At 41.0% G+C, this 24,946-nt stretch overlaps 2 protein-coding genes across 4 annotated transcripts in view; both read right to left on the reverse strand.

The window, feature by feature from the left end:
* The window catches only part of RETREG1 (reticulophagy regulator 1), a 55,405-nt gene extending 41,467 nt beyond the window's left edge, over positions 1-13,938 (reverse strand). For all 3 annotated transcript variants that reach the window (XR_014175179.1, XM_081950512.1, XM_081950511.1), the window contains exons 1-3: positions 13,674-13,938; positions 5,727-5,833; positions 3,361-3,391 (exon numbers count right to left, since the gene is read on the reverse strand). Coding sequence is in view for 2 of the 3 variants with exons in the window: in XM_081950512.1 (XP_081806638.1) it covers positions 3,361-3,391; positions 5,727-5,833; positions 13,674-13,882 (347 nt within the window). In the remaining variant the exon portion in view is untranslated. The remainder of the gene's footprint in view (positions 1-3,360; positions 3,392-5,726; positions 5,834-13,673) is intronic.
* A 3,686-nt stretch (positions 13,939-17,624) lies between these two features.
* Positions 17,625-24,946, reverse strand: part of MYO10 (myosin X) — a 151,574-nt gene continuing 144,252 nt past the window's right edge. The window contains exons 38-40 of the mRNA XM_081950109.1: positions 23,148-23,603; positions 19,232-19,423; positions 17,625-18,624 (exon numbers count right to left, since the gene is read on the reverse strand). Of these exons, the coding sequence (XP_081806235.1) occupies positions 18,514-18,624; positions 19,232-19,423; positions 23,148-23,603 (759 nt within the window). The 3' untranslated portion in view covers positions 17,625-18,513. The remainder of the gene's footprint in view (positions 18,625-19,231; positions 19,424-23,147; positions 23,604-24,946) is intronic.

The raw sequence follows: 24,946 nt of genomic DNA on the forward strand, positions 1-24,946 counted from the left end.
TGGGCCCAAGGTGGGACCAGAACTCATGGACTTCCAGTTTCTAGCCTGGTGACTTAACTGCTACATCAGGGGTATCCAAACTTGGGAACTTTAAGACTTGTGGACTTCAACTCCCAGAATTCCCCAGCCAGCATGGCTGGCTGGGGAATTCTGGGAGTTGAAGTCCACAAGTCTTAAAGTTCCCAAGTTTGGACACCCCTGTGCTACATCAAACTGGCTCTCAAAAGTCATTATTTTCTTATGAGGTCCCCCCCTCCCCCATGGTTTAAAACTATTTTTTCTTATAGAATATAAATAGAAGTGAAGAATTACAAGTTATGATATAAAAATCAAAGTTTGAAAGGTATGAAGAAGTAAAGGATCTAACACTTAAACCATGATCTTCTTACAGTCTTAGGCATCAGTGGAATTATTTATAATCCAGTTTAATGGGAAATCGAATAGAATAAGAGTTAACAAGAATTGTAGATTGACATAAATGTGTTGTATATGTGTGCATTATGTCTGTCTGTTTGCCTGTCTTATCGTGTATTTATCTGCTTCTCAATAAGCCTGAGGGAATGCCATATATATAATTACATAAAAGCCTATATATTGTTTCTTACAACATACAGAGTACAGTATATTAGATACACATTACTGCCCTCTTCAGGATCTTCACACCAATTACCAAGAATGTAATTTATTCTTTGGAAAAGACCAAAAAAAAAAGAATATTTCAGTAAGCATTCCTGCAAATTGCCATGTTTCCAATTAAAATAGCATTATAATTTTTTGATGTCCAAAAGTATGGATATGGCATGGGAAGCTTCCTGCCTACTTTCCCCGGTATTTATCGAAGAAACTTTGAAGAACAGCAGCAACAGAATTTGTCTCAATGAAGTCATATTTTATGCTGAGAATTGTAAGTAACTTCAGGAAAATTTTTAATGTTTCCTGATGAATACTGGGAAGTTGGGAATGAAAAGGGATCACGTAGTTTATCTTTTGTCCATGATTACTGTGTCTGAGTCTTCACAAAGGAAGGTTTCGCCACCTTCCTGTAATTTTTATTTTTGTGTTTGTGTATACATACATACATACAGTATATATGTCATATATAACATTCGTAAAATACATGTGTTACATATGTTACTATTTCTGACAGCTCTTAATAGAGTTTTGCTGATTAGGACTGGATGATAAATATTTACAATTTGATTATTGATAAGGGATGAGATATGGGAGGAAGAGATTTTTTTTACTGAAATACTAAAGAAGATGAAATTTTTAATACTTGTCTGGAAGGAGGGGGCAGTCATCTTATGTATATACCTTTTTTCTTTTTCTTTTTATCTCTCTGCACTTTTATTTTTCAATTTCTTTGTATTACTCTTTCATGTTTGTATTTGTAAACTTTAATAAACTTATTTTAAATAAACAAATAAATCCATTATCTTTTTCTGTATAAAAAAAATACACCCATGCGCACATATAGACATATTAGAACTACAGCATTAGAGGAGCTGTGCCCAGAAACTGAAAGACAAATCGAAATGAAGCTAACATGAACTGTCTTCACCAGTATGTTAAAAAAAGAAGATAAAACTGGTTGACAACTTCTGAAAGACTGAACCTTCATTCAACCACTATAAACATACATACAAAGTACAGTGTAGTATTTTCTAAATACTTTTGAAAAAAAAGTTTAGAACATCCTTTAGATGTATGGGAGCTGTCTACTTCCAGGAGTTTCTGCCTATCCAATAAGAATCATCAAGGAAGACACTCCTTGAATCCTACTCTTGAATGATTGCCATCATCAACATGGCACTTCAAGGATGTTTCCTTTCTGCAGGTGTTCATCTTTAGAATAATGTCCTGGGTCAACATGAGCACAACTGTAATGGGAAGAAGGAATGAACTTGAGGAACAGCAGGAAGAATCACAACCAAGGGAACAGCGTTAAAAGAAATTTGAGTCCAAGTCAGAAATGTAATGTTCACATTGCTGTCAATTTTCCAGCAGGTACATCATTCTATTCATTCAAAAGCCAGTTTGTTATAACAGTTATAGGTGTTAATTTAGGCATGCAGATAACATATTTCCATCAAATAGCCTTTCAGCTATGAATCATCCTAGACAACTTTGGCAATGCAATTCCTCTTGGCCTGACATATCCCATGCGATTCCATTACGAATGATTACAACTGTGAATACTGCCAAGAGTACTCTTTCTCTTTCAGAGAAAGAGTAGAACAATTCAGTAATCTTGTTTCTTTTGCCAATGAGAGATAAAAGTAAAGGGTGATATAGAGGTAGTAGTTTTTGTTCCCCATCTGGATGTGTCTTATTATTATAGCATTTGTGCTGACATCACATCTCAGATGGAATACAGATTTTTAAGTGCATTACAGCATATACCAAATAGTCATTTATTAAAGGAATCTGGCAAAAGAAAATTCACCGAGTGTTTTACCCAGAATAACTTTCATTGAAGCAGGTGCGCTTTAGCATTTTAGTTAGAACTTCTTAAAAGAAGGAAACCTGAAATTGTGAACAAACATTCTTCTGAATCACACGAAAATACAATAGTAGTATTGAATTTACAGCATATGCTACCTGAGTCCTAGCGATTCTGGATGATTTACAAACTAAGACATTTAAAAACAAGGAAAATTGGCAGAAATGATTAAACTGGATGGAGCAAAGAAGACAAGGTTTCAATCACCCTTGCCAAAGGCCAGGTCTTCAGGGCCTTTTGAAACCCAGAAGCGTGAGGGTGTTTGAATTTCAGGGTAACCTCATCTCAAAGGTGCTACTACACAGATGACCTCAGGAGGAATCTAGAGCACGCTAACCCTGCCAGATCAGATCAGCTGGGAAGATCATATGGGAGACTGGAAACTCTTCAAGTAACCAAGTCCTATGCCATGTAGGGCTTTATAGATAGTAACCAGCACCCTTAAAGCAAACTGGCAATCAGTGCAGCTCATGAAGCAGAGTTGTTACACCAGCATATTGAGACATATTCGTCATCTCTTGTGCTGCCATATTTGAACCCATTGAAGCTTCTGGTAATCTTTAGAGACAGCCCCATGTAGAGTGCATGACCAGAACATGGATGATATTGAACATTTCACACTGTATCTTTGGCTCAGATGGACAAAGAATAAGATTTAATGGAAGGAGGGCAAAATTTACAGGATACTTTGATAAATCAATTAATTAAAATATTTATAACATTTCTAGAAAAGGTTACAAAGAGTAGAAACCCAAATTCATTCTTCAGCTGAAAATCACGAGGAAATTCTGATACTTAAAAGTCCCTGGCAAAATAAAGATTATAGATGGAGTAAGAAGTAACTCGGCAGCACTTACTAGTCAGTGAGACGTCGCCATAACTTCCCACCTGAAATCAGAATAGGATTTTATTTATTTATTTATTTCTTAGATTTTTAGACCGCCCCCTCTCCCAACAAGGGACTCGGGGCGGTGTACAGTCAATGCAAATAAAATACAATCATAACAATGAAATACATTTAAAATACATTTGGAGGGGGAGATAGACTGTACAAGAAATAAATTATTCTAAAACCCTAAAAACATCCCAATTAAAACCCGAAACCCAATTAAAATAAATCCCCGGGAGGTAAAACTAAGAAAGTGCCAGGCCAGCTGATTGAAATAGGTGAGTCTTTAACTTTTGACGGAAGGAGCGGAGGTCGGTGGTAGTTCGAATGTCAGGGGGGAGGTCATTCCAGAGGGTTGGGCCCATCACAGAGAAGGACCTACTCCTAGGTGTCGCCCGTTGGCATTGCCTAGCGGACAGCACCAGGAGGAGCCCCTCCCTGTGTGAGCGGATAGGTCGCAGGGACGTGTGTGGTAGGATGCGATCCTGCAGATAACTAGGTCCTATGCCATGGAGCGCTTTAAAGATGGTGATCAATACCTTGAAACGCACCCGAAAGGCCACAGGTAGCCAGTGCAGCTCGCGCAGGAGAGGTGTTACGTGGGAGTAACGTGTACTCCCCATAATAACCCGCACGGCTGCGTTCTGAACTAGCTGCAGTCTCCGGATGCGTCCCAAGGGAAGCCCCATGTAGAGGGCATTGCAGTAGTCCAGGTGAGACGTCACCAGCGCATGAGTGACCGTGCGCAGGGCACTCCGGTCCAGTAGGGGGCGCAATTGGCGCACCAGGCGAACCTGGTGGAACGCCCACCTTGCCACGGCTGCCACATGGTCCTCCATTGACAGCCGGGCATCAAGGAGGACGCCCAAATTGCGCGCCCGCTCCACAGGGGACAGTTGTTCGCCCCCTATGGCCAGCGATGGAGTCAGCTGGCTGAACCGAGGTGCCGGCACCCACAGCCACTCGGTCTTGGAGGGGTTGAGTTTGAGTCTGTTGTCCCCCATCCAGACCCCGACGGCTTCCAAACACCGGGACATCACTTCGACAGCCTCGTTGGGGTGGTTTGGGGTTGAGATGTACAGCTGAGTATCATCAGCGTACAGGTGGTACTCAACCCCAAAACCACGGATGATCTCGCCCAGCGGCTTCACATATGCGTTGAACAGGAGAGGCGAGAGGACCGACCCCTGTGGCACCCCACAGGTGAGTGGCCTCAGGGACGACCTCTGCCCCCCTGTCAACACACATTGCTTCCGGTCGGAGAGGTAGGAGCCGAACCACCGCAAAACGGTGCCTCCGACTCCCATCCCCTCCAACCGGCGCAATAGGATACCATGGTCGATGGTATCAAAAGCCGCCGAGAGGTCTAATAGGACCAGGATAGAGGAACAACCCCTATCTCTGGCCCTCCAGAGATCATCAACCAACGCGACTAAGGCTGTCTCAGTGCTGTGCCCGGGTCGGAAGCCGGACTGGCGTGGGTCTAGATAGTCGGATTCGTCCAGGTGTCGTGGAAATTGCTGCGCCACCACATTCTCCACAACCTTCGCCAAGAAGGGGAGGTTGGAGACTGGACGATAATTAGCTAGTTCCATTGGGTCGAGCGAAGGTCTCTTGAGCAAGGGTCTCACCACCGCCTCTTTCAAGGCGGTTGGTAAGTATCCCTCACCCAGTGAGGCGTTCACATGGGAGGATAAATAATCAAAGCAAAAGATACTTCCTTTGTGGCCTAGAATATATTACTAATGAGCCATCAAGTTCTCTCTCTCTCCCCCCCCTCATGCGCACACATACACACACACACGACCCATATTCAAATCTTAATTAAGCCAAACAAATGTAACATAGGAATTGGCTTTTGTAGGTAAAGAAATCACAAAACACCATACAAACTTTCAAAAATGCTTACGTGAATATGAACTTTACAATTTAGGAGCTGACATCTGAACATGTTCTGGGATAAATTAGTTGATATGAGACATTTCTCTTAGTGAGCTGATAAATTATCTAATCACAATATTAAGCAATTAATTAATTAATTAATTAATTAATTTAATGTATGCCGCCCATCTTGCCAAAGACGACTCTAGGCTTCTTGGATAAAATGCAATGTAAAAGATTAAAACAATAAAGAAGGATCTTAGATTTCAAAATTCAATTAAAATAAAACTAAGACTGGAGAGGGAGGGAACTCTTTTTACTTATGTGGCACCCAAGGTAGATTACTTGGGACTGTAATTTCTAAATTAGATGGACAAAATGATACTGTTTAACTTCCAAACTTTTCTGATAATAACTTTACATGCTAAATTAGGTAGAAAAACAAATCCTTACCTTTTAGTCTAGACAGCACGAATTCCTTCATCATTTGCATAAAGACTATTCCAAGTAGTATGAGTGACACCAGGTGGTAAAATTTCCAAGGAGTTAGTGCTAGTAACCTACAAGAGAATTATACCACAATCATTTCACTGAGCTTAGAGAGTCTCTCTTCTTTAAAAAAGCTACATGAAATCACCAGGAATCAATTTAAAACAAAACCTAATTTTGTGAATTTAATGTGACTGTTTGCCAAATTTAAAAAAAAGTTCTGTGCTGTGTTGCCATTAAGCAAATGTTGTGTAAAATGTAGAAGAGAAGAGAATAGGATAAGCTGGAAGGGATCTTGGGGATCTTTGCCAAAAGCAAAGAATTATTTATAGGCCCACTCTTATGATTTTGGAAGAATATTATTGAATTTGTGGGGATGGGAGAAAAATTAAATGTTATTTTTCAAAATTTTACTCTAGATTTAAATCTTCAGAAACCACATTTTTTTAAAAAAAAAACCAGTCTGAAAATGTATACATCACATTGTGTCATCATGAAGTTTGGTTCAGCTTTAATGTCATGTGCAAGCCCATCAACTGTGGCTTATAAACAAAGTTAATGGCATTGCATTATATGAACCAGACTATATTATCTTGTTTAAGATATTTCTTAAACAAATGTTCCCTTAGTATAATGTGAAAATTTATCTCTTTAATGTGGGTTTCTCACACACAGTAAGGTTTTGTTTTTGAAAGATATAATTATACAGAACGTGTTTATAAAAGTTCTAACAATGAATTCTTGAAAATAATGTGTGACTCTTTAAAAAGAAAATACGTTACCATTTTCTAGTGGCGTCTTCTTAAAAGAAAATGCAGAGCAAAAAAGCTGCAAGAAGACATGTCATATTTCCTTGAACATCAGTTCCCTTTCCCAATGCATCACTCAATAGTTTCTTACTAGATTCAACAGTTGTCTTATGAAAAAGAGAGATTATAGTACTCTTCTGACTTGCTGATTTATTTCAGTCTCAGAAAAGGCTTTCATATGTGATCCTAACTCAACTATGGCAAACTACAAAAACTGAGACTTAATTTGCATTCATATATCAATGAAATGATAGGAGTATTTGGAGGAGATTGAAGTGGTTACTTTATCAGAGAAAATGTGATAGAAACTGTATTGGTTGTATCATTATTGTCTCAAGTAGTAAGGTATATTAGACATAAGGCTGTAGTAGCTTAAAATTTACATTTAGAACATTAGCTAAAGATTTACCCATAGCTTCAATTCAGCAAACTTTCCAAAATGGTATTTCTTTAAATAAAGCAATACATATTAATTGGGGAGAGGGAGTTGAAGCTCCTGTTTCGAATTGTAATTTGTCCCAAATGTTTGACATTTCTATAAGAAATGATAATAGTTGCACATTGTTCAAGACCTTGGCAAAGACCTATTCAACCAATACCGTTTAAGCAGCCTAACTATACACAGGATGGCATCTCTTCAGAATCAAAGCAACACAGTCCCCTAAATATATAAAAAGAGAACCATACAATCAGACAAAAAAGCCTACCCAACTCAGCATCTTCTTTCTCCCATCTTCTGACAGCAAGATTCCTTTGGGACAATGTGCTATTCTGCTCCTCCTCTCCTGTACTTGTTACTAAAAGGCATACTGCCTCTGAAGCTGGGTTTCAGAAATTGAGAGCTGTAATTTTTAAAGGCTATTAAAATATTCCCACATTTTATGTCCAGCCAATTCAAAGCAAATTAAGAATGTTTTTGGCTGTCTGAACTGCCAGTCACTTTAACTGGATAACCCTGGATTCGCGCACAAGTTGAGAAAACATTTTCTGAACAGAGTTGGTGCAAGTAGTCCATATTTAGGGAAAGCCTTGTTTAGCAAATCTTCAGTTATGATGAAAAAGGAACCTTGCAACAATCTTCACATTTACAACCTTCACAAGTTTGAAAGACCCATAACTACCTTCTCCTGGTGGATCTGATGAGAAGGGCAGATGTAGTCAGAGAGAGGCAATCTCTTAAATATCCTGGTTCCATGCCATGTATGCAAGTTAGAATCTAGAGGAGTACATAAGCAACTGACATGGTGGGAGGACTCAGTAGCCTCAGTAACCTGCTGTGTAACTTTGATAAAAGTGGAAGTTATTGATAGGGTTACCTTTGCCGGTAAGGTAATGTGTACATGGGTGAAATTAAGAATAATGGGAGGTGACAGTAGATAGAACTCTGCAATCATAAAGAAAGTCAAGCTACCATAAAAGAAGTCTAAATTCCAACTGGGACAAGAAGCCAGAAAATCAGTTTGGTTTAGTGTAAAGGCACCAAGTTAGAAACCAGGAGGCTGTGAGTTCTAGTCTTCCTTAGGCATGAAACCTGGCTACGTGATGATGGGCCAGACATTCTCTCTCAGCCCAACTCACCTCAGAGTTGTTGAGGGGAAAACAGGAGGAGGCAAGAGTATTAGGGATGTTTGCTGCCTTGAATGATTTATACAAGTAATAAAGTTGGGATGAAAAATCTACAAAACAATGCAGGGGCAAATTATTTCTTTATTATTACCAAGAAAAATGTAGGTTGTGGCTGAAATGTTTAAACAAGTCGAAACCCCAAATCAGAATATATGATGAAGATTCCTAAACCATTGCGCTAATTTCTCACATGGCTAAATAAGTTCTTATAAAGGATAGGTTCATAAATGAAGAAAGAAATGCTGCATGCGGGGGGGGGGGGGATCAAGAGAGACAAAAGAGCAAAAAACAAGACGGAAAGAAGAAACAGACAGTAACTAAAAATGGCCTACTGTTGTTCTATTGACTAAAGCAAGATTTTTGATTGTGTAGATCATAACAGGATATGGCACATACTAAGGCTAATGAGTGTGCCACAGGATCTTATCATTATTCTAGAAATATATCAGTATTCAATTGGGGGTACAATTTATGGGTGGTTTTTTTTGCACATTTTCTTTTTTTTTTTGTCTTATCTTGTATTTTAACATTTTGAATAAAACAAATTTGAAAAAAAAAGAACTATAAGAACTGACTTATTCTGAACCGAAAAATGAGATAAGAACACATGCTATTCTCATTTCAGTTTAACTAAATTTATTGTAAGAATGGCAGAATTAAATAACAGTTGAATTTAAAATACAAAGTGGTACTACTAACAAATGTGTGCTTAAACTACTTTGTTAGCTGAAAAAGGCTTTAAATTATGAAACTAAAATTGCAAAGTAAAAATCTGTTACAACATCTGTTACAAAATATGTCAGTCAACCTGCTTAGCAAACGGACTTCCGGTTCCGGCGGCTACGGCGACAGGCAAGCCTTTGCCTGCTCCCGCTCTCCCGGTGGGCTTCCCCCGTTTCTGGGGGGGCACAGGACGCCCCGGAGAGGTGTCCTGCCGAGGGAACGGCTCGCGGAGGGTCCTGGCGTCGGCGGCGGCTGGCGGGGGCTTCTCCGCTTCGTTCTAGGCACCGGGGAGCAGTCTCGGAGGGCGCCCGTGTGCGCGCGCCTCGCCCCATGCCGATCGGAGAACGCGCTATTGAACGAAGCAGCGGCAATGTGGTGAGAGGCTTCCCTTCTCCATTCCCTCTATCTTGAATTTATGGACCTTTCAGCATTTTTCTAAAAAAAAAGTTAAACTTTCGGACTTCTGCTAGAGGTGCGGCTAGAGGGAGGGGGATTTCCCCCCCTCCCTTGGACAAGCGGCTTGAGAAGATTTTGCTTTCGCCCTCAGGGGAAGGAGGAGGGGGGAGAGCCAACTAATGATGCCTCACCCTCATAAAAGTGACTTTCATTGGACTTAGCTCCAGAACTTATGGGTGAACTGAGAACTTTCTGAACTTCTAAAATTTTATTATGCCTCTGAGCCCAAAGCTGGCAGGGCAAGATGGCACACTTCCGTTGTCTTCATGAACTGTGAAACCTGACTCCACCTTTAAAATTCAGGCTTCCGGTCTTTGTCTCCGAGTCACCCAGAGGAATCTCTTGTGGATTGTTTTTTTCTGAACTCTTTGGGGAAAAAATTTTCATCTATTGCTAGACTGACTAAAGAAATCCCCATCTGTTTGGATCCTCTGCCTTCTGGATTCGCCTGCCTGCTCTACTTCTCCAGCTGCCCAGTCTCTATTTTGACTGATTTCCTTGCTTTAAAAACCATGTCTCCAAAAAGACCACCTCCTGGAAAGCCTGGATTTGCTACTTCTGCCCCAACGTCTGCAACGTCTAGCCCAGCTACACAGTCAAAGATAACAGAACTGATGCAACCCAAGACTACAGAGATAGACTTTCAACAAATGCTTCAACAAATTCTACAGGGCCAGGAGGAAATTAAGAAACAGTTAAGGGAAATGAAAGATGAAATTAAACAGAACCAAGCCCAAATCTTTAAGAACTCACAGAGACTGGACCTTGTGGAGGGTGGGGTGGCGGAGGCGAGGGGGGGGGTAGAGGCTTTACAGAAGGGGAACAAAGAACTTGACATCCAACAAATGAAAATAGAGTTTGAGAGAATGTCCTTTTATCTTAGATTTCAAAATGTAATAGAAGCAGATGGGGAAAACATAAGGGACATTATGACTAATATTTTAGCTGAATACATACACAAAGACAAACAGCAGATGGAATGGGAGATAGACCTAGCTTATAGAGTGAATTCAGCATATGCCAGAACACATAATGTACCCAGGGAGGTTCACATTAAATTCCTTAGGAAAACCACAAGAGATGAAATTCTGGGTGTGCAAAGGGGGCAAACATTGACATACTGTGACAGGGAGATAACCATTCTAAAGCAGATTCCCAAAAAAATTAGGGAAAAAAGGAAAAATTACTCGCAATTGGCGAATAAATTATACCAGAAGGGGGTGTGGTTTAGATGGTTGATGCCTGAAGGTATGCTGATATTCTGGGAGGAGACAAGAATCAGAATTAATACACCCATAGAGGCACAGGCCTTTATGGAAAAAAATAAAGCCAACCTAGAAAAAATAGAAGACACTACAACGGTCATACAGGACACGGGAGGGGCCGGAGCTCTGCCAGCGGGGGGTGAAGGGTCAACACCAAGAAAGCTCAGATCACAAAAATAAATAAGAAAATCACAATGTTATAAACAGACCGAAAGTAAAAATGAATTTATAACTAGACTATATATTATAATTATATAAATTGATTGAAAATTATTCTTTCTAGAATTAAGATGCTGACTTTTTATGATTATGTATTAAGATTTGATATTTTGATGTAACCTAGGAGTTTGGAGGGAGGGGGCGTCTGCCACACTTGCAACTGCCAAAATTTGTAATTCCACCTACCCTTTTCCACATAAATGTTTTTAAAAAAACCAATAAAACTTTTTGAAAAAAAAAAAAAAAAACCTGCTTAGCAAACATGCAGCAAATAATAAAGAAGTAAAGGTGTTATATAGTTTTGTTTTCTTTGGCACACTCAGAAGGTAAAAATGGATAATGTGAAAGAGAATTCAGTCCCTGGGGAAAGCAATGACAAACTTAGGTACTTCATGAACAATAATATTTTCCCCCTCCCGTGGCGTAGGAAGAAGATGATTCTCATTGTACATGTTTTGTATTAATTGGCTGGATGTCATCTTGTTTACATTGTACGTTTTGTAATTTCTTTGATGCTGTGACCTGCCCAGACTTGTTTTGAAGTCAAAACAGTGTCTAGAACTAATAAAATAAATAAATATGGATAAATATATATATATTTATGATAAGAAAGATCAAACAGTGTTTCTGATGCTGGAAGATGGATGAAAAAAAAAGTACAATGCCTCTGAATTTGGGTGGTGCGGTGGCTCAGCAGTTAAGAAGATGGGCTGGTTGGCTGGAAAGACGGCAGCCCGGATTCAAAACTCGAGCGCCAAGAAACAGATTGAGCCCCCATTGTCACCTTAGCTCCTGCCAACCTAGCAGTTCAAAAGCATGCAAATGCAAATAGATAAATAGGTACCATTTGGGTGGGAAGGTAACAGCACTTCATGATGTTATGCTGGCCACATGAACACAGAAATGTCTTCAGACAGTGCTGGCTCAATGGCCTTAATACAGAGATGTGGACTGCTCCCTATAGTTGGCAATGACTAGCCAAGTAAAATCCACAGGGACTCCTTTACCTTTACGTTACCTCTGAATTACAAATTTGGAAGTAATTATTAACAGTAGCATGGCGTACAAGAAAACCATCCAATATTTGAGATGACTATTGGCAAGCAAACTCATATTTTGAACATAATATCACTAGAATTCTGTAATATCATCAGAATGAAAAGATAATGGATAAGGTGAATATATCAAAAAGTTTAAACAGCTATCCTTTGAATTGCAGCTCTGAGATATAACTGATAGCAGGCTAAGATGCGAACCATTTGTCTATATAGACACCAGGAGTTAAGCCTTACTTGATGATTTTAACTAACTACAGTAGCTGTATTCACATGACCTGTGAACCTATTATTAAGTTGTTGATTAAATCTAATTTTCTGGGTTTGACTAACACAACAACACTCTGAGCCTTAAGCCAACCCCATAGGATGGTTTTGCACAGTATGATGTGCTAAAATATGTCAGCTAATGTTAGCTTCCAAACACATCATTTTACACTACCAATTTCAAATTCTATTTCCTTGAGGAAGATTTGCTGGGGGGAAAAGAATAGATCCCAAGAAAATCTTCACCATACTGCTATGTGATTCTTTCCCTATCTCTTGTTTTGTGCTGTCACTGTTGCGTTTTTCTGTGCACCTGCTTGCTAGTGAAGCAGGAAAATGAAGCTTAAAGGATGTATTTGCTCTGCTGTACAGGTCCCCTCCCAGTTCTGCCCTGCATTTATTTTGCTATTACTTCCCTCTGCATATCTCTGGCTTCTGCTACAGGTATGGCTTTGCCTGCAGTCAGCTGTTTTGCCCTCCACCCCTCTAATTAAATCCAACCAAGGATCACATGCAGAATCTGTCACTATTTTCTTTATTTCACATTTCCGTGTCAGTTTTAGCTCCTCCTTTCCTTTAAGCATTCTCTAGGTGCTTTTGATGTCCCTAGCATCATCCCTGGTTGCAGCTGATTCACCTTCCATACTGCATTCCTTGCCAATTACTATTTTATTCTTCTAGCCATTTCCCCACTTAGCCTCTCTCCCCTGCCCCTTCCCCCACCATTTAACTTATTCCGATGGGCTTCCATTCTTTTCTTCCAGCGTGTCCCTTGGGGAAATATTTTGCAACACCACCATCTTAGAAGGAAGGATCAGGCACCATCGAGGAGATGCAGAAGAAAAACAACCACTCTTAGTTGCTAAGCAGAAATAGCAAAGTACACGGAGCACAAATATCTGTTTATTTGAACAGAATCCAAACCTAACCCAGGTAAATAAGTTATCCACCATAAAAGCCCTTCTTCCTAAAGATGAAGAAACCAGTTGTCCTTCTTCCACCAAGAGGGAGAAAAAAAATCCTTCCTACTGTGCCTAAATTAAATGATGAAATTGACTATTACACGATGAAGCGAAGGCTCCCGGCTTAGGTAGCTTATAAGGATTAAGCAAATAGATACACCAAGTAGCTAGAGTTAGCAGTGATCGCATATTGAAACCTGCCCATAGAGAACAGATCTACTATTTCATCCTCTCCTTTAGGAGCATCCGACGGCGGCTGTTAGCAACAATCTCCCTAGACTAGACGACACCGTCAGCCCTCCAAACACTCTGTACATGGTCAGGAGCACTCTTTTCATGAGCGCGCCCTTAACTCCTTTTCTTGTCCGAGCCAAAGAACAGATGGTAGAGCGGAGCCACTAAAGGAGGGGGGGCGGAGAGAGAAACTGGGGCCGGAGGAGGAGGAGGAGAAAGAAAAAGAAGAAGCAAATCTCTATTGGAGTCTACAAGAACCGTCCGGCGAACTGAGATGCGCGGCTGCGTCGCTCACCAGAAGAGCAGGTTGGCGCAGAGGAAGATGGCCAGGGTGCAGAACGGCCTCTTCCAAGTCAGCGCCTCCATCACGGAGAAATATTCGGCAGCTGGCTGGGGCTCAATGCTCGGCTCTTCCTGCTTCTCCGCCGCCCTTGCTTCCTCCTCCAACCGGCGCCCCTCCAGAGGGTTCGGCGGCAACATCACCTGCTCCTCCCCGCCATCCATGTCGCTTACAGAGCCCGACACCAGACAGAGGCGGCGAGCCAGCGGAGGCTTGGAAACATCCGGCCATAGTCAAGCCTCCTATTCCGCCCCTTTGCAAGGCAGGAGCCAATAGGAGCCTCCGATGGGGCTAACAAGTCTTGGTGATTGGCTACTTCGGGGGCAGGTCGCCAAGCGTGCAGGAGAGTGCAGAAGAAAAGCTAAAAGGGGGCGGGTCGAGGTGGTGGTGGTGGTGGGTAGGTTTCAGGACTGGGAAGGTGAGGTCGGTCGGAGCAGCGTGTAAATAATGCGCGTGTATCTGTCTACAGGGTGGGGCGCTTTGAGAAAGGGGAGGACCGGGGAAAATTTGGGGAGGGTATTGATGACGAGAATACGTTGCAAACTCACCGCCGAAGCCAAAGCTCCAGGCATTAGAAACGCAAAGGAGCAAACGAATGGAGGCAAATGATTTATTTTCTTTGCCAGAAAAAGGAGAAGTGTGATAACACGGCAGCCAGTATTGGATATATTTTTTTCTGATTTAACAATCGGTTTTTCTTTCCCATCTGTTTTCTTACCCAGGTCCATTTGCAAAATCTCTCCACGCAGGTATACATATATTTTCAAAACTGCATAACACACCACTAATATCCTCTTTTTTTTAAAAAAAAATCTTGCCTTCGTTTTCTCAAAATATTTTCTTAACATTTGTCCCACAATCTTTCTTATGAAAAGTTTGTCCTAGCTTCCCATATTTGGTGTATCATTTTAAAAGTTCCTGGCAAAAGATTCCTCCCCCCCCCCTCAATTCCCTCAATTGGGGAGAGCTGCCACCTGGATTGCACTACATGGATTTCACTCAATGTTGTTTTCATCTTCATTCATTGGGGAATTTCTGAGGTGGGTGGAGAGAAGAAGAAGGCTAATTCTATCTTGTTACTGTTGTCAAATGTATAATAAACGCTCAATAGGTAAAGCTACAAATAAGTCTTATCAGGTAAAACGTGTATTTACTTCCAGTATTTTAATTTTGTCACAGAAGAATTTTAATGTCATGCTCTTTCTTCTTCAGTCAAGAATAGTATCCCATGCTTAGTATCTTTGAATAATCTTCAGTGATTTCTAATATGATCTATCAGGATATGATCTCATATGATCATACAGCAAAAGATTCCCTTTGCTGTAAGATTTCAAATGGCTGCAACAAATTGCGATGACTGCCTGTCAAATTATGAGATCAGTTCCAACCCAATGGAGCTTACTTCAAAGGCCCTTTTATTGCTTATCAGAATGGCAGTTTTTCTGCATTGAGATAAAGTATTCTAATTATCATGAAGTATCCCCTAGTTCTGAAAGTCTTTTCTTTGCTCAAAAAGAAATAAAATCTATAAAGAAAACACTTGTTTGCAGAATACCAAAGACAGATCTGAATCAACATTTTTCAAGACCTGTAAATTTTATTAAAACGATAAATGCATTTGTTAATTGTGTGATAGGTTACTGCTTTAAAAAGGCTAAAAGAAAATTTGATTTTTGAAATAAGCCACCTGGAATCATTGAGTGTGAATTGAGTAGCCATAGAAATTTTCTTATATGAATAAACAAACAAATCCAACGTTTTGTGTCAGAATTTAAAATTGCATCTAGGAAAAAAAAGTTTACTTTTTCTTCTTATATTCAGCAATCAAAATTTTCAACGATGTTCTGTATAGCCGTGATGGTGAACCTATGGCACGCATGCCACAGGTGGCAAGTGGAGCCATTTCTGAGGGCACGTGAGGCGTTGCCCTGTCAGCTCCAGCGCGCATGCATGTGCTGGCAGCTGATTTTCGGCCTTGATGTTCACCTGTTTTTTGCCCTCCAGAGGCTTCAGGCGGCTTTCCTGAAGCCTGTGGAGGGCAAAAAATGGCACAACGCGCCTTCCGGAAGTCCGGACGTTTCAGTGAGGCCTGCGCACATGTGTGCAGTGTGTGTTTGTGCGCGCATACCTGGGGGTGAGGCATTGCATTATGGGTGTGGGCACACATGCACGCTACCCCTCCATGCTCCCCCTTTTTTTGGCACACCTCAACAAAAAGGTTAGCCATCACTGCTGTATGCCATATTTACCTTATGAAGAACATGCTATACATTTTGTATATTTATAGATTGCATTTTAATCTCCGCATTGAACTATCCATATGTACAGTATAAAACCTGTGATAACTCCATCTCTATTGTAAAATTTCCCTTTTCCACTTATGAGATATATGACTTTTCTAACGATGGAAATAGGGTTGAACGCTGAAAATGAAAAACTGTTATTTCTGTCTTTTGAGCAAGCTTAATACAAATACACTACAAGACTTTTCATTGAAGACTATAACCTGATGCAGATATAGCTTAAATAGGAAACACTCATCTTTCTCTACCCCTTTTCTTCCATTTCAAAAGTCCACATTGTTTTGTAAATTGTGTTGTCCTTAAACAATGTAATCGTATTGCTTATTAATGTGGATAGCTTTTTCCAAAGATGGACTCATACACATATTGTTAATGTACCCATCAAGTCTGCAAGGAGAACTTGAGCACATAAGTATTCTGTTGATGTTCCCAGTAATTGGTTTATGCTTCTGTTATTGAAAGTAGTATGTCACCAGAAATATATCTATTTCAGATATCATATCCAATTTGTCTTCCAATTTAGTACTATGAGTGCCAAATGTACTTTTAATAACTTTGATATTTCTTCTAATCTTAAATTAACATCTTATCTTTCCGTTATCTAAATTGTTGACTTTGGTAAGAAGATGATAGGGCCTTCTTGGGAACCATTCATATAAAAATGAATTTCCAGCAAGCATGAAAACATTTAAATTTCCTCTTTTAGTACTACCTGTTAAAGTAGTAATTAAATTGTTATCAGAATGATATTTCAGAATGCCGATCTGTCACTCACCCACCCCTTCTTCAAAGAAAGAAGTCCTAGTATTTTCCCCCAAAGCCCTAAAGGTGGACCTAGTTTATAATGTTCAGATGGCTGAGGCTACCTTTCCCTCTTTCTTTCCTGTTTACAAGGGGAGATATGAGACAGACATAAATGGCATTTATGAAGCATTTCATGTAAAGACTTGGGAGGGCATGTACAATAGTCCTTTCAGTAGTTAATTCCTCAAACCTGAAATAAATGTTTTAGTACTGTATGTACATTCATATTATTTGCCAAGGTTTTTACTGTGATTTATGTATTGTATATTACTTTGTTACCATTGGCTGTCTTTAACTCAGATGCTGAACTTTTTAGCTTGGTTTTTTTATCTACTATTGTTTTATTTTGTATTTTTTAGTGTATTGCATAAAGAATAGTAGTTATGGGACAAAATAAAAGCAAATAACTGTTGACGCCATTGCTAATGACTGCATCAACTATTGAGTTATCAGGTACAGATGAGAAATAATTGTGTATAGTTTGGATCATTTCATTGCAATACTGTTATTGTTTTGAGGATTTTGCCATTTGAATTTCTGTAAGATGTTTTAGTACTGTAAATCACTTCAGGTATATTGTACTGTAGAACAACAGAATATGGAACTGAAGCTTTAAAAAAACTGCTAATATTTATGTTGCAAGCCACTATGACTGGAGGAAGGTCAATACTAATTTAATCAAATGCAGAATATATGTCTTAGCTTTCTCAACCTGACATCAAATCAGATTTCTTTTACAGAAGGTTTCACAATTAGTAAAACAGTAAACCCAGCAGACAAAAATTCCATGAAAGCAGTGCTTTTAAAATAAATGTTTACTATTTTTAAAAACAGCTTCATAGACTTGAAGACAAATGATTGAATATTGTGCTGATAATGACATTTCCATATTAAGGGTAGTCTATAAATACAATTTCTTTCAGCTACATGAGTTAAATACAGCAGTACAGAAACATAGATGTGTTACGTATATGTACCAAAAGGCGAAAAAATATCTCTGAAAGTACAAAAATTGCTATGAAAAATTTGCCAAATTTGTAAATAAAACTAGCCTAATAAAGACACTCTACCATTGAAACAATTATAGCTCTGAATTATTAAAATATACAGAAAGACTGTTTACACCATTGCACATTATTATTCCCTTTTAATTTTAAAAGAGCATGGAACATGGAATAAAGTTAGCAGAATTGACCTGAATTTTATCCATGCACACATACGAAAGGTTGCGGGAAAAGGGGAAAATACAACATTGCCCAGTAAAGTCCATAAAGAAAGCTGCCTGCAGCATTCCAACACAGAATTTTCTTTCTCATGAATGAACCAGCCAATTAGTGCAAAAATGGCTGTATTACATTCTGTTTACTATCTTAAGTGGTTTATTCAGATACACAACCCCTCTGCTAATATAGCATAGGTCAATGCAGGTGGGCTTACACATTTTAAGGCACTTCTTACTGCTGAGAAGACTGTATTATATTAAGGCATAGAATATGTTATTCTAGAGGTAAAAAACTTTTCGTTGATTGATGTTCATAAGCACATGTTGAGTATGGCAATATGCAAGCACTTTGTAATTATAAGCTTGCTCAGATTCTCCTGAAAGAGGTGTCAATCACCATTTTTGGAGAAAACGTGGTTGATAGAGATGTTCCAACAGTAAGGACCAAATGGAAGATTCTCCAACTTCACCTGCAGCTGCTTTGACTTCCATGACTACTCACTGATCGAGATGTGCTGTAACGTTTTTTCACAATCATGCTGATGTAGGCTTTCATCAGTTTGGCAATATCCATGACCTACAACAAGATAATATCAAAACAATCAGTTAGGGCACATTTCAATCGACTGTCTTTGTTGTGAAGCACGTGCAGTGCAAATATAAAATTATACATCTGCAATCTCACACAAGCCAGGAACCCTGAAGCACATTCTTGTTAAATTGGCCCTTAATTATATGATTTAATAGAAGCAATTTGGGCTAAAGTGAAACCTAAATCTATTCATATTTTGTTTAATACAAGAAACTGGTAGCTTTTTATTTAAACAGATACACTGAATGAAATATCATCTATTGCAGGGATCCCCAACTCCTGGGCCGCAGTCCGATACTGGTACATGGCCTGTTAGGACCTGGGCCACATAGATAGGGGTGAGCGGTGTGGGACCGAGCAAAACCAATACCACCCTTCCCCCCGATCAGTGGAAAAATTGTCTTCCACAAAACCAGTTCCTGCTGCCCAAAATGTTGGGGACCACTGATCTATTGGATTATAAGAAGCAGGAAATTACATATGCAGTTAAAATGATGAAGAAGGGAGGAACAATATGCTTAAGCTAGCATGTATGCATTTTAATGGAATAAATGATTTCCAAAATTCTTGTTCAATTCTGATTTTCTCTCACCTCACTGGTTCCAAAAAGCAATTCTCTCTCCTGCACCACAATCTTGTACACATTAGCAAGAGGAGCTCCAAAGGAGAGAATATGTTCATACGGAAATACTTCCAATGGTCTGCCCTCTCCACGTTTGTAGACAGAAACTGCCTCTGCACTAACGCCCAACCAAAGCTCTTGAGGAAATCCTCCTTCTTTACACTAAGGAAAGAAAAAAATAACATTAAGATGAACGGTGGAAACAAAGTATAAATGATTGTTGCTGCTTGTTTCAACTGTTAAAATAAATTTGGAATGATTACTATTGGTTTCTGTATTATTTTTCAACATATATGTTCCACAAAATTTTATCAGTCTTTTATTTTGTTTGAGTCAACTGCCTAATTCTTTGAAAATGTTTGCATAATGTTACTTACGCCAAAAAGGAATTGAATAATGGGTATAGAAGTACCTTATTTTTCAGAGTATAAGATACACCTTTTTGCCTCAAGAGAGGCTGAAAATCTGGGCGTGTCATACACCAAATACAGCATTTTTTTCCTCCCAAAACCCCACCTCTTCACCAAAATGGCCGTGCATAGCCTTATGGAGGCTTTCAGAGAGCTCCTGGGAGCTGGGGAGGGCAGAAATGAGCAAAGGATGGGCCGTTTTTTGCCCCCCCCCCCAGCCCGCAGCAGCACTCTATAAGTCTCCATAAGGCTATGCATGCAATTGTTTTGACAAAAAACGGGCCCGTTTTTGTGAAAAATGGGCCGTTTTTTTGCTCGTTTTTGCCCCTTCAGGAGCACTCTGCAAGCCCCCTCAAGGCTATTCATGCTTTTTTTTGAAGAAAAAAACGGGCCCGTTTTCATGAAAAACGGGCCGTTTTGGGGAAGTTTGCAGAGTGCAAAAACTTTTTTTTTCCTTTTTGGAAAACTCTGATTGATGAGAATAACATTGATCAAGTGCTGTGCCAGCAGAAACACCTTCCTATCTACTCTATTCCTCTCTCTATTTCTCTCTCTCTATCCTTCTACCTACCTACCTACACACACACTCTCTCTCTCCCTACCTACGTACTGTATTTCTATCTCTCTCTATCCCTCCACCTACCTATCTACATTCTCTCCCTCCCTCCCTCCTGTATTTCTCTCTCTATTTCTCTCTCTCTCTCTATCCCCTTATCTACCTACCTACCTACTCTTTATCTACTGTATTGCTCTCTCTCTCTATTTCTCTCTCTCTATCCCTCTACCTACCAACTTTCCTACTCTCTCTCCCTACCTATCTACTGTATTTCTATCTTTCTATTTCTCTCTCTATCCCTCTATCTACCTACCTACCGACACACACACACACTCTCTCTCTCTCTCTCCCTTTATCTTCCTCCCTCCCTCCCTATCTCTCTCTCCCTCTATCTACCTACCTACTTTTTTTTTAAAAAAATGCCTCTTCAAAACCTTGGTGCGCCTTATACTCTGGTGCGTCTTATACTCCGAAAAATACGGTATATGTTACACAATAAAACATGTAATTAAAATCCCTTGAACACTTGCTTATTAAATATACCTTATAGCGAACCTTTTTTGGCTCGCGTGCCACAAGTGGGGGGAGCGCAGGGGGGTCGAGTGCGGGCGTGCTGCCCCCATAATGCAACGCGCGACCCCCCCCAGTGCGCATGCGCGCACAACGCGCGACCCCCCCCCATTTTTACATTTTTTTTGCCCTCCCCAGGCTCCAGGGGCTATATAGGAGCCTGGGGAGGGCAAAAACAGCCTCCCCCAACCCCCCGGAGGCCCTACGGAGGCTTCAGGGACTGTCCGGAGGCTTCCCTGAAGCCTTCGGAGCGCTTAAAACCACCCTCCGAGCAAACCAGAAGTGACTTCCGGGTTGCTCGGAGGGTGGTTTTAAGCGCTCTGAAGGCATCAGGGAAGCCTCGGACTGTCCCTGAAGCCTTCGGAGGGCCTCCGGGGGGTCGGGGGAGGCTCTTTTTGCCCTCCCCAGGCTCCTATAAAGCCCCTGGAGCCTGGGGAGGGCAAAAAGAGCCTCCCCCGACCCCCCGGAGGCCCTCCGGAGGCTTCAGGGACTGTCCGGAGGCTTCCCTGAAGCCTTCGGAGCACTTAAAACCACCCTCCGAGCAAACCAGAAGTGACTTCCGGGTTGCTCGGAGGGTGGTTTTAAGTGCTCTGAAGGCATCAGGGAAGCCTCGGACTGTCCCTGAAGCCTTCGGAGCGCTTAAAACCACCCTCCGAGCAAACCAGAAGTGACTTCCGGGTTGCTCGGAGGGTGGTTTTAAGCGCTCTGAAGGCATCAGGGAAGCCTCGGACTGTCCCTGAAGCCTTCGGAGGGCCTCCGGGGGGTCGGGGGAGGCTCTTTTTGCCCTCCCCAGGCTCCTATAAAGCCCCTGGAGCCTGGGGAGGGCAAAAAGAGCCTCCCCTGACCCCCCGGAGGCCCTCCAGAGGCTTCAGGGACTGTCCGGAGGCTTCCCTGAAGCCTTCGGAGCGCTTAAAACCACCCTCCGAGCAAACCAGAAGTGACTTCCGGGTTGCTCGGAGGGTGGTTTTAAGTGCTCTGAAGGCATCAGGGAAGCCTCGGACTGTCCCTGAAGCCTTCGGAGCGCTTAAAACCACCCTCTGAACAACCCGGAAGTCACTTCCGGTTTGCTCGGAGGGTGGTTTTAAGCGTTCCGAAGGCTTCAGGGACGGTCCCTGAAGCCTCCGGGGGGGGGCAGGGGGGCTCTTTTCGCCCTCCCCAGGCTCCTATAAAGCCTCTGGAGCCTGGGGAAGGCGAAAAATAGCTTTTAAAAAGGTGAACTCAGCTGTCCAGCGCACGCATGCGCGCTTGCCAGCTGACAGGGCAATGCCTCGCGTGCCCTGACAAATGGCTCGGCGTGCCACTTGTGGCACGCGTGCCATAGGTTCACCATCACGGGCATAGAACATATCAAAAGATGATTTCCTTTCAAAGTTAGATTTCGTAAACCTAAAACTTACCTAATATCTGGATGTCAATATTAATCCAAAAAGGGCACAAATGATTGAACTTAACATATGGAAAAATGGCAGTTAAGATGGGGTATTTGTGAATGAGTGATCTTGGGGTGCTGCTCACTGCATATATATGCATGCATATATTTATATGCATGCTTTAAAGAGTTGCAGACTGGTGCTATTATGCTATCATGCACTCCAAAACAGTTTCATTGATACACAATGATTCCACTTTAAGGCTGTTTGAGCACCAGTAGCTTTGTTTATTTTCTTATTTGCTGGTGTAGATTACATGGCGTTCTCCTTTAATGACCCTAATTGGGACTAGCAACTCTTTTATCACTAAGTGATGAGGCAGTAAACGAAACATCACATATGGCCCTGCGTAGCCAGTTGCAGTCATTAAAAGAGACATCATAGCAACTTCCTGTTGGCTTTCCCATTGACTCTGCTTGCAAAAGTCATAAATAGTAATTAAATAACCCTGGACACTGTAACTGTTGTAAATGCAATGGTTGCCAAGCACCTGAATCGAGATTATGCGACCATGGAGACTCTGTGAAGATTGTAAAGTTCAAGAACCAACCCTGGGTCGCTTTTTTCAGAGCTGTCGTAATTTGAACAATCACTAAACAAATGTTGTTAAGTGAGGACTATCAGTACTGTTACCTTGTTACAAAAAAAAAAAGCTGATGATACCTTGAAGCAGAAAAATAGTTGTTCCCTATGGCATGCTCTCCCTTCCTCTCTTTCACATGAAATGTTGCTATCATCTACTACTATCCTTTCTCAGTTTCTTATTAAAATTCTCCCATTCATGCTAGCAAATAAGTTCAGGAGAAGAGGGAATGTAGAAATTATAATGCAGACATTTTAAGTGTTGCCTACTACACATTATAATACTTAGTTATAACCTCTTAGTCCATGATTATATGGTGGAAAGTTGGCATGTTCACCTCTACATCAAAGAGCGTTGACCCATAACCAGGCCATTCCTTAATTAAATTCATGTACTTTGCCATTGCTTGCTCTTGAGTCATTCCCTGCATTTTTTTCCATTTATCAAGCATACTAGTCCTGGCTGTAGAGATCTCCTCCCTAATCCACATATCAAAAATCTGATCCTCTTCCATCTTCTGCTTAGTAATAGAACTGCTTCGGAAACTCCTCCTTAGAGTCCCTTCCAGAAAGTTGTTCCGCTTCCTCTCAAATCTCTCTGTTGGCACAAAAAAATTAGCAGATTGAACAATACGAGACTTCAGCCTCTGCAAGGGGTAGACATCTTCCATTTCCAGTACTGTAACATTGGATGAAGAATAGTCCCCTTGTAAATATTGGAGTCGCAAGGCAGCAAGGACCTGGAGGGTTTCTTCAAGAGCTGGAAAATGGCCCTGAATCACAGCTTCATGTGCCTAAGGAAAAAACAAACAAACAATATTTTTTTCAGGAATGTATGTCACAAACATTCTGAATTCTAAATCTGTTTCTATAGACTACTGATTAAGAGATTGATAAATGAACTGGACCTGCCAGGAACTCATCAAGTGATTATCAACTAAGCAGCAACATTCAGCCTGCCCCTTCCCTGGCCTGGAGCTATCATTTGGAATACTTGTTTTAGTGGATTATTGTAATTATTACAGTAAGATAAGTAGAGACCCAGTTTGGTGTAGTAGTTAAGATACTAGGCTAGAAACTAGGAGACTGCCCTAAACATTAAAGCCAGCTGTCTTACTTTGGGCCAGTCACTCTCTCTCAACCTACATCAGGCTTGGGCAACAAACTGGTTGGTCAAGTTGTATTGCAACCAATCAACGGTTGATCCCCAAAAATAGATCTTGTGTTTGTGGGAAAACACTAGGAAGAAAAGAAGTTACAGTAAGGTAAGTGATGTGAAAGTCTTAAGGTATTTCTATATGTGCATATGTGTTTTTCTGCTTTTAAAATTGGCTAGAGAATCTGGAGTTTAAATAGCATGACTTTCGAGATCAGAAACTACCAAAAATAGGAAATGGCATTTGAGAAAAGAAAAAGTAATCAGCACTAGTAACAATTGATCCAAACTATTCCTTGTCACTATGGGACGTGGTGGCTCAGTAGCTAAGACGCTGAGCTTGTCAATCAGGTCAGAAGTTCAGTGGTTCGAATCCCTAGCACCACATAACAGAGTGAGCACCCGTTACTTGTCCCAGCTTCTGCCAACCTAGCAGTTCAAAAGCACGTAAAAAATGCAAGTAGAAAAGTAGGGACCACTTCGGTGGGAAGGTAACAGCACTCCGTGTGCCTTTGGTGTTTAGTCATGCCAGTCACATGACCATGGAGACGTCTTCGGATAGTGCTGGCTCCTCGGCTTAGAAATGGAGATGAGCACCAGCCCTAGAGCCGGAAACGACTAACACGCATGTGTGGGGGAATCTTTACACTTATTCCTTGTCACAGTTGCAAATTATGTATCCAGTGACTGCTAAGGAGGAGTGCAACCTCATCCCTAACAGGTCTTATCTCTATCCTACCTCTAGTTTTCTCCTTATCAACAGTGCTTGTGCCTTGTCTGGATTTAATTTTAGCTTTTTCTCCTACATCCAGCCCATTGCTGACATTGGGTAATGTTCCAGGATGCCAATTGTCTAATTGGAGTTAGCCAGTAAGGTGGAGTACAGTGATGCGTGCCAGATTGACTGTACTCCTCCCAAAGCTCTTAATGACAGACAACATGGTATGTCTGGACACTTGCTTTGGTCTCTCTTACTATAGA

The sequence above is a fragment of the Natrix helvetica genome (assembly GCF_964273705.1).
Source record: "Natrix helvetica genome assembly, chromosome: 4".
NCBI lineage: Eukaryota > Metazoa > Chordata > Lepidosauria > Squamata > Natricidae > Natrix > Natrix helvetica.